Genomic DNA, 15,961 nt, shown 5'->3' with positions numbered 1-15,961 from the left:
ACGGTGAGTGGAGGGGTTAGCGCCCGACTCTGGAGCTGACACTCTAAAGAATAGTTTACAAAGCCCCCTGCGATCGGCCAATGAAGAGCCTCCTGCTCTTCCAGCCACAGGCTGCTAAACTGCAGGAGATCACGGCTATCTCTTCGGAATATTCATGCACATGGGATAAGGGCTCACAGAGTCGCTCACTCATTCGCACTGAGTCACTCACACCGTACTGACTCACTCACACTGAGTCACTCAGACCGAGTTACTGATTCACTCGCACTGAGTCACTCACACTGAGTTACAGACTCACTCACACCGTACTGACTCACTCACACGGAGTCACTCAGACCGAGTAACTGACTCACTCACACCGTACTGACTCACTCACACGGAGTCACTCAGACCGAGTTACTGACTCACTCACACCGCACTGACTCACTCACACTGAGTTACTCATACAGAGTCGCCGACTTTCTCAGACTGAGTCACTGTGTCACACCGATTCGCTCACTCCTTAAGTTTACAGGCACTTGAGGTATAAGCGCTCGCCATAAGCGCAAAGTCCAGGGACAGAAGTGCAGTAAATCCCAGAGGGGGAGAGTATCTGCCCAGGTGCTAAAAGTGCAGACCTGACTTATTACCCGACTGAATCATAAACCTAATTACACAAATAAGAACAAAGCCAGCCCAGAGAGCATCAAACTACATTACACTCCTTCTCACTGAGTCACTCTCACACTGAGTCACTCTCTCAGTCACTCTCACACTGAGTCACTCTCTCAGTCACTCTCACACCGAGTCACCGACACTGAGTCACCCTCTCACTGAGTCAATCTCTCACTGAGTCACTCACACTGAGTCACACCGACACTGAGTCACCCTCTCACTGAGTCAATCTCTCACCGAGTCACTCACACTGAGTCACTCACACTGAGTCATTCTCACACACACTTATGTTCTCTATGAAATATGAGTGCAGGGATTCATGTTCTGCAAGATGAAAACGTACTCATGTCATCGGCGAAATACTCCATGAAAGAGCCCGTAAATCCACTGCCTGGAAGAGGAAATAATCAATTCATTGAGATTTGTTAATCAATAAACTAAAAAGTTATTCATCAAAGTTAGTCATTTTTCTCAGTTTAATCTGTTTATTCATCTTCTTATTGTCAATTAATTAAATTTAACTAAAAACATCAACAAATGTGCTGCTAATTTTCTAACCTTTTAAACAGCAGAATAAGGATTTAGTGACAAATTTAAATGGCCTTCAAAAGGTCAAATATTTCAAGATCAAAAACGTCCCAGCAAAAATACCCTTTGGCCCGCCTCATATTTCATTTCTGTCTGTTCTGAAAGGGCTGGGTTCCAGTGGCTAAAGGTAATAGCGCTCATATAAAAGTGCCAAAGTCCAGCAACAGTATAGCAATATGCACTCTGTGCTGCCTGGATTCTTACCTATCCGGATTTGGTAGTCACGAATGAGATTCAGGCACCAGCTAATGGCAGTGTCGTACTTTTCTCGTGCCTTGTCCTTAAAGGAGCAGAACCGTAATTAAACACGTCCAAAAAAAATAGAAAAACAAAAAATGAAGGCTCAATTTTAACACACAAATGATTACAGATGTTGAAGCACCACCCTGCTACAGTAACCACAGCTTCCAGGGTTCCCTGGAGACAGAGAGGGACCAGCCTAGCAGAGTTCTAGTACTGCATAACATGAATATTCATTATACTACCAAAACTATACTCTGTAGAGTCTTAATATTAGATTGTGAGGATAAGAAATGACCAGCTTCTCTGCCCAGGCTGCTAATAAAACAGACCAGTTCACTTAAATAATTAGATTCAAAATTGCTCACCACCAGCTCATCCATCTCCTCACAGTCAAAGGGTTTTAATGTGCGTAAGGACACACAAATGCTGAAAGAGAGAGACAGCGGCATTACTGTACAACCAAGACACAACACCATTATTCTACGACTGAAACACAACATTACACTACAGCAAAGACACAACAACACCATTACTCTACAGCTGAAACACAACGACATAACATTACAACCAAGACACAACAACACCATTACTCTACAGCCAAGACACAACAACATTACACTACAACCAAGACACAACAACACCATTACTCTACAGCCAAGACACAACAACATTACACTACAACCAAGACACAACAACACCATTACTCTGCGGCTGAAACACAACAACATTACACTACAACCAAGACACAACAACACCATTACTCTACAGCTGAAACACAACATTACACTACGACCAAGACACAACAACATTACACTACAACCAAGACACAAAAACACCATTACTCTACAGCTAAAACACAACATTACACTACAACCAAGAAACAACAACACCATTACTCTGCAGCTGAAACACAACAACATTACACTACAACCAAGACACAAAAACACCATTACTCTACAGCCAAGACACAACAACATTACACTACAACCAAGACACAACAACACCATTACTCTACAGCTAAAACACAACATTACACTACAACCAAGACACAACAACACCATTACTCTACAGCTAAAACACAACATTACACTACAACCAAGACACAACAACACCATTACTCTGCAGCTGAAACACAACAACATTACACTACAACCAAGACACAAAAACACTATTACTCTACAGCTGAAACACAACAACATTACTGTACGACTGAAACACAGCACCATTACTGTACGACTGAAACACAACAACATTACTGTACGACTGAAACACAGCACCATTACTGTACGACTGAAACACAACAACATTACTGTACGACTGAAACACAACAACATTACTGTATGACTGAAACACAACACCATTACACTACGACTGAAACACAACACCATTACTGTATGACTGAAACACAACACCATTACACTACGACTGAAACACAACACCATTACACTACGACTGAAACACAACAACATTACTGTACGACTGAAACACAACAACATTACTGTATGACTGAAACACAACACCATTACTGTATGACTGAAACACAACAACATTACTGTATGACTGAAACACAACACCATTACTGTACGACTGAAACACAGCACCATTACTCTAGGACTGAAGGGCACGCACACGCCCAGTCACGCCTGGCAGGAGGTGGCCCGTGCCCGCTTCTCTAGGCGCTGAGGCGGGACGGCCCCGAGGCCCGGCAGGCCGGGGTTCTCCTCTCACCCCTTGTGACTCCTCTTCTGGTCCAGCAGCAGGTTGTCGATGAACACCACGCTGGCCTTCCGCCGTTTGCGATTGACGCTTTTGACCTGCGGGGGAGAGGAGGACAGGTGCCACAAAATCCCTCGGTCTTTTCCAGCACCACCCCGTGCCCCCCACCTCGGCTCCGCCCCCAAGCCCACCCCCTCTCCCCCTCCCCAGCTGGGACGTCCTGCCTCCCCTTTCTCACAGGGTGGACGTGGCGTCTCCCCGCTCTCTAAAGTGAGACGTGACCTCACAGAGACTGACGGGAGAAACAAGCAGAGTGGACAGATTTTTTCATTTTTTCCTGAGTGCACTTACCATGGCTGGCCAGAAGGGGTAGTTCCTGAGCTTGCACCACACGCAGATCCCCTCAGTGATGGACAGGGGCTCTGATCATGACAACAAGAGCAATCAATATTACAGTGGATAGAGAGTTAAATAAGCACGCTGCTCACTGAGTCACAGTGAAGCACTCACTCTGAATCAGTCATTCATAGTGAATCACTCGCTCTGTAAAATTTAATAACTGGAGGCAGGTGCCTTGCAGAATCTTTCACAGTGACACTGAATCACTCACTGATTCACTCACACTCTTATTCGGAGAGACTCACTCTTCTCCATTTGCAGGAGGAAGCTCGGAAGCTCCTCATCCTCGCCTTCATCTTCTTCCTCCACCTCCTCCTGCAGGAAGGAGGAGTCTAAGGGGGTGGAGTCTTCCAGAAAGCTGAACTTGATGGACAGGTCAGAGGACAGGGAAGTCTCACCTGGGCAGAGACAGGCAGACAGACAGACAGGCAGGCAGACAGATAGAGAGATAGGCAGACAGACAGACAGAGACAGACAGACAGGCAGGCAGACACAGACAGAGACAGACAGACAGACAGACAGGCAGGCAGACAGACAGACATAGACAGACAGACAGACAGAGAGACAGGCAGACAGACAGGCAGGCAGACACACACAGACAGAGACAAGACAGACAGACAGGCAGGCAGACAGGGAGACAGGCAGATAGATAGACAGACAGACAGAGACAGACAGACAGAGAGACAGAGAGACAGACAGACAGACACAGACAGACAGTCAGGGAGACAGACAGATAGATAGACAGACAGACACTGTCATACGGACTGACGGATGTGTGCTCCAAGCAAACACAATCCCAACATCACCACAGCACAGCCACACTAGCATCGCTTTCACTGAACATGCACAGCCACACTAGCATCGCTTTCACTGAACATGCATAGCCACGCTAGCATCGCTTTCACTGAACATGCACAGCCACGCTAGCATCGCTTTCACTGAACATGCACAGCCACGCTAGCATCGCTTTCACTGAACATGCACAGCCACACTAGCATCGCTTTCACTGAACATGCATAGCCACGCTAGCATCGCTTTCACTGAACATGCACAGCCACACTAGCATCGCTTTCACTGAACATGCACAGCCACACTAGCATCGCTTTCACTGAACATGCACAGCCACACTAGCATCGCTTTCACTGAACATGCACTTCACAAAACCTAAAGGCCCCGATTCAATCAAACAGCTCTTTGCCCAAAAAAAAAAGGAAAAAGGGGCGGTTCACCCAAAAATGAAATTTAGGTATGTTTCCACTGTTCTGTTTCCACTTTTAAAACTGCTCAAGCCTTTGGATTTATTTTTCTAAATTTGAGGACTTTCAAGGCTTTCCAAAGAGTATCTGAACCCACAGCAACTATGAAATTCTTCATGGCACATTAAGCCGGTAAACAACAGTGACAACAGAATCCATTCAGGCTCCTGGGCTCTCTCATGACTGGGAGCCATTTTGACTCTGCGTTTACCTGTGCCCTCTCATGACTGGGAGCCATTTTGGCTCTGCGATTACCTGGGGTCTCATGACTGGGAGCCATTTTGGCTCTGTGATTACCTGGGCCCTTTCGTGACTGGGAGCCATTTTGGCTTTGTGTTTACCATGGCCCTCTCGTGACTAGGAGCCATATTGTCTCTGTGTTTACCTGGGCCCTCCGACTCCTCCGCAGGTTCGAATCTGGCTCTGTGGCGTGCAGGAGGCTGGACGTCAGACCCACAGGACTGGGCGGGGCTAGTGGAAGTTAGCTCCGCCTCCACACGGACCCCCTTCCTGCGCTTAGCAGCTGGGGGAGCGTCTGAGGACCCCCCTTTCCTCTGGGCCCTCCTCTCCTTCAGCTGGCCACGCCCCTGCCTGGCCCCCCCCACCTGGTTCCTGCTCTTCCTCTGGCGTAGCTTCATCTCTGACTCCACCCTCTGCTGAGAGAATGTCACAGATATAACAAGAGGCAGCCTATCACCGAACAGCTTAGAGACACAATGCCCAATCACAATGCTGGAAAAAATTCAGTCAAATCACATTCTGTCTGCGTCTTTGTAGATCAGTGTCAGTATTACCCAACTCCGTCTGTCGGTACCTTTGTTATTTTGTGTGTGTCAGTATTATCTGCCTCTGTCAGTACCTCTATTAATCTGTGGGTGTCTGTATTATCTGTCTGTCTCTGTCAGTACCTCTATTAGTCTGTGTCAGCATTACCTAGCTCTGTCAGTACTTAGTCTGTATGTCAGCATTGCCTGTCTGTCTCTGTCAGTACCTCTGTTAGTCTGTGTGTGTCAGTGATATCCGACTCAGTCAGTACCTCTGTTAGCCCGTGTGTCAGTGATATCCGTCTCTGTCAGTACCTCTGTTAGTCCGTGTGTGTCAGTGATATCCGTCTCTGTCAGTATCTCTGTTAGTCTGTGTGTGTCAGTGATATCCGTCTCTGTCAGTACCTCTGTTAATCCGTGTGTGTCAGTGATATCCGTCTCTGTCAGTACCTCTGTTAGTCTGTGTGTGTCAGTGATATCCCTCTCTGTCAGTACCTCTGTTAGTTCTTCTGCAGGTGCAGACTCAGGTGACTCAGAGGGGCAGGGGCGGTCACAGTCCCTCGGCGTGGAGCTGAGCCAGCGTTTCTGCAAGGGGCGGGGCCTGGGCCGCTTGGGAGTGCTGAGCCCCGGGTCCGAACCACCATTCACAGGGGAGGGGAGCGCAGCGCCCGTGTCTGCTGCAGCATCGCATGAGGAGGAGGCCAGTCGGCTGCTTCTCCCCCTGACGGGGCTGGTCCACCTCGACGAGGGCGTGGCTGTGGGCGTGGCTGTGGCAGCGGGCGTGGCTTCTGCAGTGTCACACCCCCCCAGGTCTGAGTGACTCTCCTCCACGCTCACACCGCTCCGCTGCCCGTCCCTGCTGGGGGGGCTTTGGTGGGGGTCCTTCCCCTTCCTCTGCTTCCTGTTTCCGTGTGAGCGCCGCCCACTTTTCACCCGCGAGGGACTGGGCGAGGCGCGTCTGTTCCCCGCCCTCGCCCCGCCCTGCAGACGCAGGGGCTGCTTTCTGCCTTTGCTCTCCCCCGCCATGCTGCTGCTCACTGCTGCACCCTGCTGGCCTGCCGGTGTACTGCGCGCCTTTGTCACAGTTTGAGCGGCCGTCTTTGGTGAGCCAGGCGGCCGGGGGGGCAGCACTGGGCAGAGTGTCATGATGGAGGCGGGGTTAAGGCGGTAGGATCGCCGTGGCGACCCCCCAGGTGGAGGAGACGGGGAGCTTTCAGCAGAGAAAACGTTCAGGGCCAAACGTAGAGCCTTGCGGTACCTCAACTCATCCATGGGCCGAGCCACCGATTGACCTTTACAGGGTCAACCACAGACGGGAAACAAATTATTATTATTATTACTACTAATGATAATATTATTCATAATAGTAGAAGGTAATACATGGGTTAGATAATGGATGGATTGATAGTAGTAGTAATAGCAGTACTATTCCAGATAAATGCACTTCTTATAATTTACTAAAATAAAAGCAGAAAATTTTGCATTCAATAGCGCAGTGGTAAGCAAAGACAGTCAGAGAGAGGGGGGGGGTGAGGGGAGGGAGGCAGAGAGACAGACAGAGAGACAGAGAGAGAGAGAGAGAGAGAGAGAGAGAGAGAGGCAGAGAGAGAGAAAGAGGGAGGGAGGCAGAGAGAAAGAGAGACAGGGAGACAGAGAGACTCACCCAGCTGGTGACAGAGAGCATCGATCCCATCCCGAGTCAGTGGCCATGTTTCTTTCTCCGCGATCCGCACTCTGCTCAGAAACAAAGAGCAGGAATTACCCGTAGGGATCCTGGGGGCGGAGTCAGGACTCTGAGACGGACAGGTACTGCTCCCCTGAAAGTTGTGTGGCAACTAAGGCTACATACGCGTGCCAGCCTACCTCTTCTCTTCGCCCAATATCTCCACTTCCATGTCCTTTCTTCTGCGGAAATTCCGATCGGGCTTGGGCAAAACCTTTTGCAAAAAAAACGGGGGGGGGGATTACTGCCACAGTTAAGTTATTTACCACTTCACACTGGTAAATATTCAAAACGTAGTGCAACCACAAACGCAAAGTATAATAACAATAATGCTGGTTATGCAGTAGCTCGTGGGAAAACACGAAAAACTGCATTACTGCCACGCCCACAGACAGCAAGCAGGACTGGGAGTCTGAGTCACTACACGCGGCCGCTCAGCGCGCGAGTGAGCCGTTTAAACGTCCGTGGGTCTCCGAGCTGACGTCTCAGCACACGGCCGTACCTTGGCCGGCCACAGGCGGCCTTCCCAGCGACAGAGGACGTGTGAACATTCTCCCATAGTTCATTGGGGGTTCCAGGCAGCAGGGTTTCCCAGACCTTCTGCGTGCGAGTAAAAACCACAAAACACCCATAACGCCTTTAAGATACCACTCAAGTTTTAAATATAAGTGCAGGTCTTCATGCGAGTCACGATTACACGTATTTATCTATTTTACTTCTGTTACCGACAGCATTTCACAACTAGGGTTCCTCATTTTTTACAGCATAGAGAATCAAGGCTTGGGTTTTTTACATAAAACTTACAGTACGCAAATGTCACACGATTCGTCAACAAACAACAGAATAACCTTAAATCGTTTCCATTGAACATCAGAGGCTCGCTGCCTACAGACACGAGGCACATAGCTATGAAGCAAAGTTCGCAGAAAAAGCGCGGCAATCAAAAGTAGTAAGTTATCGAACAACAGCTGACCAATTTTTTCCGAGCTATTTTGTGTGTATCAGTCTTGTCGTTGTAACATCGGTCTTACCGTAACTTACATGAGTCACAAGTCGAATGCAGACTCTCTTGTCAACTACCTACAAAACACAGCAAAATAAAGTTGAATTTCAAGCCAAATCTGCCCATTTACTCTCCAGCTAGATAATCTTAGCTAATCATAATATTCGTCAGTATATGGCTGGCTAGCTTTATGTGAACAGCCACCCATTTCACATCTATGATCGTCTAAATTTCTGCAAGCGCCCAGTTATCTTAGGTCCAACTTGCTCATGTTGTATGCTGCTCTATTCTCTGTTTAAACTTACTTGTTTTTCAACACCAAAGTCTAACACCTACGACAACCTCCGAGCAATATATTTCCAAGTGTATAGAGTGCGCGTTTGCATTTCAACGGGAGCAGAAAGGGCTGGGCAAACGAAAGCACTTCCGGTCAAAGTTTTTCCATAATAAAAGCCTGTGGCCGCAAAGGCGCGTAAATCCTCTCGCTTCCAATTAGTATGTTTAATATATTTTCAATAAACATTGTTATTTGGTACTTTCGGAGTCATATTAGATAGGAGAATAAGTATTTCCGATTCATACAGTTAATTACTATTATTTTCCACTGTGAGAGTTTAAAGAGGTTTTACAGTGTTGCCAAACACACGTATTAGTACTATTACTCATTTGTATTTATAATTGCTTTCTTACAAAAAAATGTTTAAATGACAGTAAGCCTAAACAATATGTAAACAAGAAATAAAAACAGTAACAAAAATAACAAATACAAACAATTAAAGGTTATAAAAACATAACCATAGGACCTCAAAATAAAGACAATACCGTACTGGTTTAAATAAAGAGGGGTTTAAAATGGGACATTTTGAAGCAGTCCCATGGCAACATCCTTCGTCTGTTTGAGAAGGTGCCGAATACTAGCCGTGCATCGTCTGGAATTCGTTCAGCCAACCGTCACCCGCAGGGCCGCAACGGACCGCAAACCGGGTACTGGCACATTGCAGACACCCACGTTCGACTAGTGGAGGTGATATTGCGTGTTCAGGGTTCAAAACGGACACTGGGTAGAACCACTGAAGTGAACCAAGAGCTGGTTCAGCTGGGTGCACTATCCTAGGGAAACTTGTATTTGAAATTAATAAATCAGATCTTCATAAACGTTAATATATGTATAACATAGATAATAACCACAAAATCGAGCAACAACAACCTTATTATGTGAATTGGATGGTACCGTTAGTGTCAGCTCTCGAGTAAGGCCGGAAGAAGCTTTCACCTTATTGGCCGAAGTGAAAATGGGCGTGTCGAATCGCTGCTTTGCGTTCCTTGTGAAGAAAATTATTCCCGTCGCCTCCGCAGTTGATTTTGGGTTGACCAGGAGGAGAAGTCATACTGGAAAAGAATGCGGGTTTCGTGAAAAATGTAAGTTTTAGTAATTTGTGCAACATTTAAAGCAAGCTATTTTTTTTCACGGTAAATGAAAGGTACAGATGTGACATGTAGCCTATACTGTGTTTTACCTCTATCTAATTAACTAGCAGGCTACTGGTGGGTAAGGGAGCTAACGTTACGCGGCTGGTTTTTTATTTTATACTCTATTTTATGCTGACCGTAACAGGAGCATTTGTCATACAAATATGATGTTCACTAGCTCTAGCCATCGATAATCTGTCCATAATATTTTCCCCGGGGTGTTTGAATCGAGCCTATCAGAAAATAGGCAAATAGCCAGCTGGCTTTTAGGTATTTAATAGCGCATGTGCATACTGGTTCTAGCTATCTTTCGTTCTGTATCTATTGAAAGGAAAAATAAACCGTTCATAACATCGAAATGACGACAGGATGCTATGCGTAGCTATGGACAGGACTATTCCATTGCTACAGATTATTGGGATTAAATTTCTCCTGTATTCTCGTGCTTTTAAGAATTCCTTAAAGGGTTAAATAAAATGACTGCAGTAGTTGTTGGACACAGGTGACGTCAATAGGAAAGACATACTGACATTTAAAGACACCCCCATCACCACCGCCACCCGACACACAAACACCGGTCAGAACATCCCGAACAGTCAAAAGCCGCGCATGCTTTAGCACTGTACCGAGAAAAGACGTTCTTTTTTTAGCGGTCTGTCATCATGGTTTATTGCCCGTTACCTTGGACTCAGTTATTTAGGCTATATAATGAACAAAGAGGTTTCCAAGATAAAAGGCTCCTCTAGAAATTACCCTGGCACAGTTATGAAATAAGTATGTAGGCGTGCAGCTGTGGATACAGCGAAGGGTGGTAGTTTAATGTTCCTTTTCTGGCCATACTGTGCAGTTTGAGGAAAGTCAACAGCCCTCTGTAGTTTGGTATTTTCCCCAATTTAACAAGACCAGGTCAAAACCTAGTATATGGCTGGACCTAACACGCGTGATCTGGCCGACCAATGGTGTAACTTCATCACTCATTCAGTCACTCAGTCAGTCACAGACATTCACTTCACGAGACTGATACTGCGTAAGACAGATCTGGTTAGTTCGCTGTGTGTGTTACACTGTGCAGGTGTGATTAGCTGACTGTGTGTGTGTTACACTGTGCAGGTGTGATTAGCTGACTCTGTGTGTGTTACACTGTGCAGGTTTGATTAGCTGACTCTGTGTGTGTTACACTGTGCAGGTGTGATTGGCTTACTCTGTGTGTGTTACACTGTGCAGGTGTGATTGGCTGACTCTGTGTGTGTTACACTGTGCAGGTGTGATTGGCTGACTCTGTGTGTGTTACACTGTGCAGGTGTGATTGGCTGACTCTGTGTGTGTTACACTGTGCAGGTGTGATTGGCTGACTCTGTGTGTGTTACACTGTGCAGGTGTGATTGGCTGACTCTGTGTGTGTTACACTGTGCAGGTGTGATTGGCTGACTCTGTGTGTGAAGTTGCAGGGCGCTGTAGGCCCAGGCTGGAGCGGCGGAACGCCACAGCGTCAGTTCCCGTCAGGGCATTGGGAGCATCGGGGGCAGTGCATGCTGGGAGCACACCATGGCTCTGTTCAACCAGGAGGATGTGGAGGTGCACTATCATATCGGAGAGGAGCTGGGAAGGTGAGACCCGTGTGTGTGTGTGTGTGTATTGGGGGGCGGTGCGTAGATTCAGGTGATGACTCAACAAGTGCTGTTCTCAGCACATCGTTGGCATGGAAATGACATCATCGCTCTTTATAAAACTCTTCCTTTAACCTCCCCTTTTCCCAGTGGCCAGTTTGCCATCGTGCGACGCTGCCGCGAGAGGGCCAGCGGGAAGGAGTACGCCGCCAAATTCATAAAGAAGCGGCGGGCGGCGTCGAGCCGGCGCGGGGTGAGCCGGGAGGAGATCGAGCGCGAGGTCAGCATCCTGCGCCACGTCCGCCACCCCAACATCGTCACGCTGCACGCCGTGCACGAGAGCCCCAGCGACGTGGTCCTCGTCCTGGAGCTGGTGTCCGGCGGGGAGCTCTTCGACTTCCTGGCCGAGAAGGAGTCCCTGACGGAGGAGGAGGCCACGCGCTTCCTCAAACAGATCCTGGACGGAGTGCAGTACCTCCACGCGCGGGGCATCGCGCACTTCGACCTGAAGGTACACACCTGCACACACACTTCCACCTGAAGGTACACACCTGCACACACACACTTCCACCTGAACGTACACACCTGCACACACACACTTCCACCTGAAGGTACACACCTGCACACACACACTTCCACCTGAAGGTACACACCTGCACACACACACTTCCACCTGAAGGTACACACCTGCAACCCGACAGATCCATACATCCATCCATTATCTGACCCGCTTAATCCTGGTCAGGGTCGCAGGGGGGTGCTGGAGCGTATCCCAGCATGCTTTGAGCGAGCGGCAGAATCTCGCCCTAGCTGGGTCGCCAGTCCATCACAGGGCACACGCGCGCGCCAGTCACTCACGCCGTCGGCAGACCTGCAGCGCTGGAAGGGTTGCGGTTGTGTTGCAGCCGGAGAACATCATGCTGCTGGATAAGAGTGACCCCAGCCCCAGGATTAAGCTCATCGACTTCGGCATCGCCCACCGCATCAGCCCCGGGGACGAGTTCAAGAACATCTTCGGCACGCCCGAGTTTGTCGGTGAGCCTCCGCCGCTGCCGCCAGGGACCGCGGGTACAGGAGTCCAGGTGGCGTAGCGCCCAGGGAGCTGGGCCTGTAACTCAAGAGACTGCGGGTTCAAATCCCAAGTAAAGCACTGCCACTGTACACTAGAGCAAGATATTTAACCACAAAAACTTAAGCGATGTAGGGCTTTGTAAGTCACTCTAGACAGCAGCTTCCACAGAAACCTGGAATTCTTGGGCACAAATGATGCGCAAAATGGAACCTTCTGCTGAAATGGCTTTAGTTGCCTCTGCTGAAGTGGCGAAAATGGCGTTGGGTGTTTCAGAAAACAGCCCCCCTGTTTTGTGCTCCACAGCTCCGGAAATCGTTAACTACGAGCCCCTGGGCCTAGAGGCGGACATGTGGTTAGTCCAGCGTGCCGTACATTTTAACATCATAGTGCTTAAACATTTCAGCATTACTATTACATTCAAACAGTACCACCACATTTCAGCATTACTATTACATTCAACCACTACCACCACATTTCAGCATTACTATTACATTCAACCACTACCACCACATTTAAACAGGATCATCAGCATCACGTTCAAATATTTCAGTCACATTTAAATATCACCATCACATCTCAACATTACCATTACATTCAGGCATTATCAGCATGTATGAACAGGATCATCATGTTTCAACAGTACCGTCATATTCCATCATTGCCGACACAATGTGTAAAATGTTCAGGACTGATTGTGACCCATGTGCCTCTGCAGGAGCATCGGAGTGATCACGTACATCATGTAAGTGTCATTTTATTCCCAAATCATCACTGCTGTTCTCCAACCCCCTTCATAAACGCTGAAACAGTCCTTGTTAAAGACGCAAGCTGTAGTCTGTGCATGTATAATCAGTGAGAGTGAATTAACAGGCCGTGATACAGGAGAGAATCATTTTTGTTTAATAAACTGAAGCCAGAATGATTGGTTGGAGAGAAAAAACCTGGTGTACTCACTGGCCCTGGCAGTAGCACGCTGCTGGCTTGGAACCTGTATGTGAATCGACCAATCGCGCAGCCGTTACAGCAGCGATGCCCCGCCCCCTCAGGCTGAGTGGAGCCTCCCCTTTCCTGGGCGATTCCAAACAGGAGACGCTGGCCAACATCTCGGCCGTCAGCTACGAGTTCGACCAGGAGTACTTCGGCAGCACCAGCGAACTCGCCAAGGACTTCATCCGGCGGCTGCTGGTGAAGGACCCCAAGTGAGTCTGAATACCCGCCCCACTCGCTCCCCACCCGAATAACCCAACTGGCCGGACATCATCTGCACCCTGAAACACTTTTAATAATTCATTATTTCATCTTTACTTTTTTTCTGGAAGGTAGAATAAGCAGATAGTTCGGTATTCGCAGTCGTCACCTGACTGCGGAGGCGTATTCTCACTGGTCGAAGGTCAAAGGTCAGCTGTTTCTGTTTTTTATGTTCTTTCCTTAGGAAGAGGATGACGATCGATGACACCCTGCAGCACCCCTGGATCAAGGTGAGAGCCCCCCGTTTCCCATTCAGCGTGGAGCCCCAGGGGATCATGGGACTCCAGGGTGTCTGTGCACAGAAAATGGTTCAGTTATAACTGGCTGTTACGTACTGTACCTTACCCTAAAGCTTCACAAGCCCCGGGTGTACAAGCAGAATAGAAAAGGACCCATCAGTCCCTGCATGCTCACATAGGCTGTCACACAGGAAACACAAATGATAATAAAGGATCTAAAGAGACATGAATTCCACCCTCATTTCAGCCCAGCTGGGTCAGAAACAGAGCTGCGTAATTCAGTAATTACTTCCATTCGGAAAAGGATTTACAATCAGCTTATTAATGGAGATGCCCGACACCCTCATTGCCCCCCCCTCCCCCCCCCCCCCCCGCACACCCCCCTCCCCCCCCAGGTGATTAAGAGGCGGAACGTGCGGCAGCAGGACTCTGCGCGATGTGGGGAGCGGCAGCGCCTGAAGACCGCGAGGCTGAAGGAGTACACCATCAAGTCCCACTCCAGCATGCCGCCCAACAACAGCTACGCCCAGTTCCAGCGGCTCTCGCGCGTGATGGAGGACATGGCGGCCGCGGAGGAGGGCCTGCGCGCCCTGGGGCGGGGCCGGAGGGCCTGCCGCGACGACGTCGCCGCCCTGCTGGCCATCTACGAGGAGAAGGAGGGCTGGTACCGGGACGAGCGGGCGCGGGAGGAGGCCGAGGTGCGTCAGGCGCGCCACGGCCTGCAGGCGGCGCAGGCGCAGAGGAGGCGGAGCCAGGAGGAGGCGCGCGCCGCGCTGCTGGCCGCCGGCGCCCTGCGGCGCAAGCTGGGCCGCCTGGAGAACCGCTACGACGCGCTGGCCGCGCAGGCCGCCTCCCACGCCAGCTGGGTGGAGGAGCTGGTGAGCTCGTTGCACTGCGAGAAGGAGGCCCCGGATTCCGCCATACGCTGAGGTCACTTATTCTGGGTGGCGGGGGGGGGTGCAATGTGCCAGGCGGGTCAGCGGTGCCGTTCCCTGCTCTCTCGCATACGGATGGAGTGATTGCGCATCACCCGGAATGTCCGCAGTTCCTTCATCTCACCACTAGATGGTGGTAAAGGGACTGTAGAAAAGGAGACCTGCTCAAAACTGTGCTCATCTTCATAAAGCGGACATTATTTTGGTTTTTTTTTTTTTTGCGGGTGGGGGTGAGAGTCAGGCCTGGGTCAAATCATCATTTGAAATACTTTGCCTATGTGCAGTTTCTGCTGCAGTGGTCTACTCTCAGGCTGCAGCCTAGATGGCCCCGCCCCCCCATGCTTCAGCCAATCACACGTCACCAGCCTCTTCACTCACAAATTTGGCAACTCCAGTCACCCAGCTACCCAGCCAGCTAGCTCATACCAATGCCACTGCACAGGAAATTCTGCTTTTAAATCTGTTTTGCTGGTCTGTGAACTGCTTATTTATTGGTAATTAATTAGTAGTTATTGCTTGGCTAGCTGGCTTTGATGCCAAGCGCAAGACCCAAGCTAACCAGCAAGCTAGCTAGCTAACCGGCTGGCTAGCTAGCATCTCTAGCTTGGTTTAATTGAGTTCAGTAACACCAGAGTGTCAAATAGTGCACAGAGGTTATAAAGAGAGGGTACAGGGATGTAGAGGGTGATAGAATCAGATCTGGCTCATTATATTGATGGGATACCAGCCTTGGAGACCGACCAATAAGGTCCAGCCTTTCAGGCTTTCCGCTACAACATCCTTACAGGCTGAGTAGTACTCTACAGTCACCAACTGCTCTTCTAACCCCCTACCAGGCTGGTTATAGTAGAGACAGCCTATAGTAGACACAGATAAATGCCACTAAGCATGTTGGTTCGTCGTACATCCCCCATCCAGGCAGATTTGTCCTAATTCGATCAGTGTTGGAAGGTTAGGCCCAGTTCCAACCTTTGAGCCTGGTTATGAAGAATACAACTGACTCGCAGGCTGGTCATTCGTCAAATAATGCCTTGCAGGCTGATG

At 49.1% G+C, this 15,961-nt stretch overlaps 2 protein-coding genes across 12 annotated transcripts in view; one reads left to right on the top strand and one right to left on the bottom strand.

Moving 5' to 3' along the window:
- LOC118228856 (PWWP domain-containing DNA repair factor 3A-like) overlaps positions 1-9,730 on the bottom strand; it is a 12,566-nt gene extending 2,836 nt beyond the window's left edge. For 2 of the 11 annotated variants that reach the window (XM_035420381.1, XM_035420388.1), the window contains exons 1-13: positions 9,620-9,730; positions 8,375-8,423; positions 7,846-7,943; positions 7,484-7,557; positions 7,284-7,354; positions 6,116-6,912; positions 5,242-5,512; positions 3,846-3,998; positions 3,553-3,623; positions 3,214-3,299; positions 1,851-1,911; positions 1,447-1,522; positions 998-1,045 (exon numbers count right to left, since the gene is read on the bottom strand). In XM_035420381.1, coding sequence (XP_035276272.1) covers positions 998-1,045; positions 1,447-1,522; positions 1,851-1,911; positions 3,214-3,299; positions 3,553-3,623; positions 3,846-3,998; positions 5,242-5,512; positions 6,116-6,912; positions 7,284-7,354; positions 7,484-7,557; positions 7,846-7,902 — 1,765 coding nt within the window. In that variant the 5' untranslated portion in view covers positions 7,903-7,943; positions 8,375-8,423; positions 9,620-9,730. Of the gene's footprint in view, positions 1-997; positions 1,046-1,446; positions 1,523-1,850; positions 1,912-3,213; positions 3,300-3,552; positions 3,624-3,845; positions 3,999-5,241; positions 5,513-6,115; positions 6,913-7,283; positions 7,355-7,483; positions 7,558-7,845; positions 7,944-8,374; positions 8,424-8,651; positions 8,769-9,619 lie in introns of those variants that run through there. The other 9 variants (XM_035420387.1, XM_035420378.1, XM_035420379.1 and 6 more) reach the window with 9 other exon arrangements.
- Positions 9,649-14,911, top strand: LOC118228891 (death-associated protein kinase 3-like). The gene is made up of 9 exons (XM_035420450.1): positions 9,649-9,765; positions 11,259-11,423; positions 11,574-11,934; positions 12,329-12,458; positions 12,799-12,847; positions 13,211-13,237; positions 13,542-13,694; positions 13,928-13,973; positions 14,378-14,911. Exons 2-9 carry the CDS (start codon positions 11,362-11,364, stop codon positions 14,909-14,911), a joined length of 1,362 nt encoding a protein of 453 aa, XP_035276341.1. The 5' UTR covers positions 9,649-9,765; positions 11,259-11,361.
- The last annotated feature ends 1,050 nt before the right edge of the window (positions 14,912-15,961 follow it).

This window comes from Anguilla anguilla, chromosome 6, assembly GCF_013347855.1.
Source record: "Anguilla anguilla isolate fAngAng1 chromosome 6, fAngAng1.pri, whole genome shotgun sequence".
In the NCBI taxonomy this organism is placed as follows: domain Eukaryota; kingdom Metazoa; phylum Chordata; class Actinopteri; order Anguilliformes; family Anguillidae; genus Anguilla; species Anguilla anguilla.
This window is presented reverse-complemented; position numbering and strand designations above follow the sequence as displayed.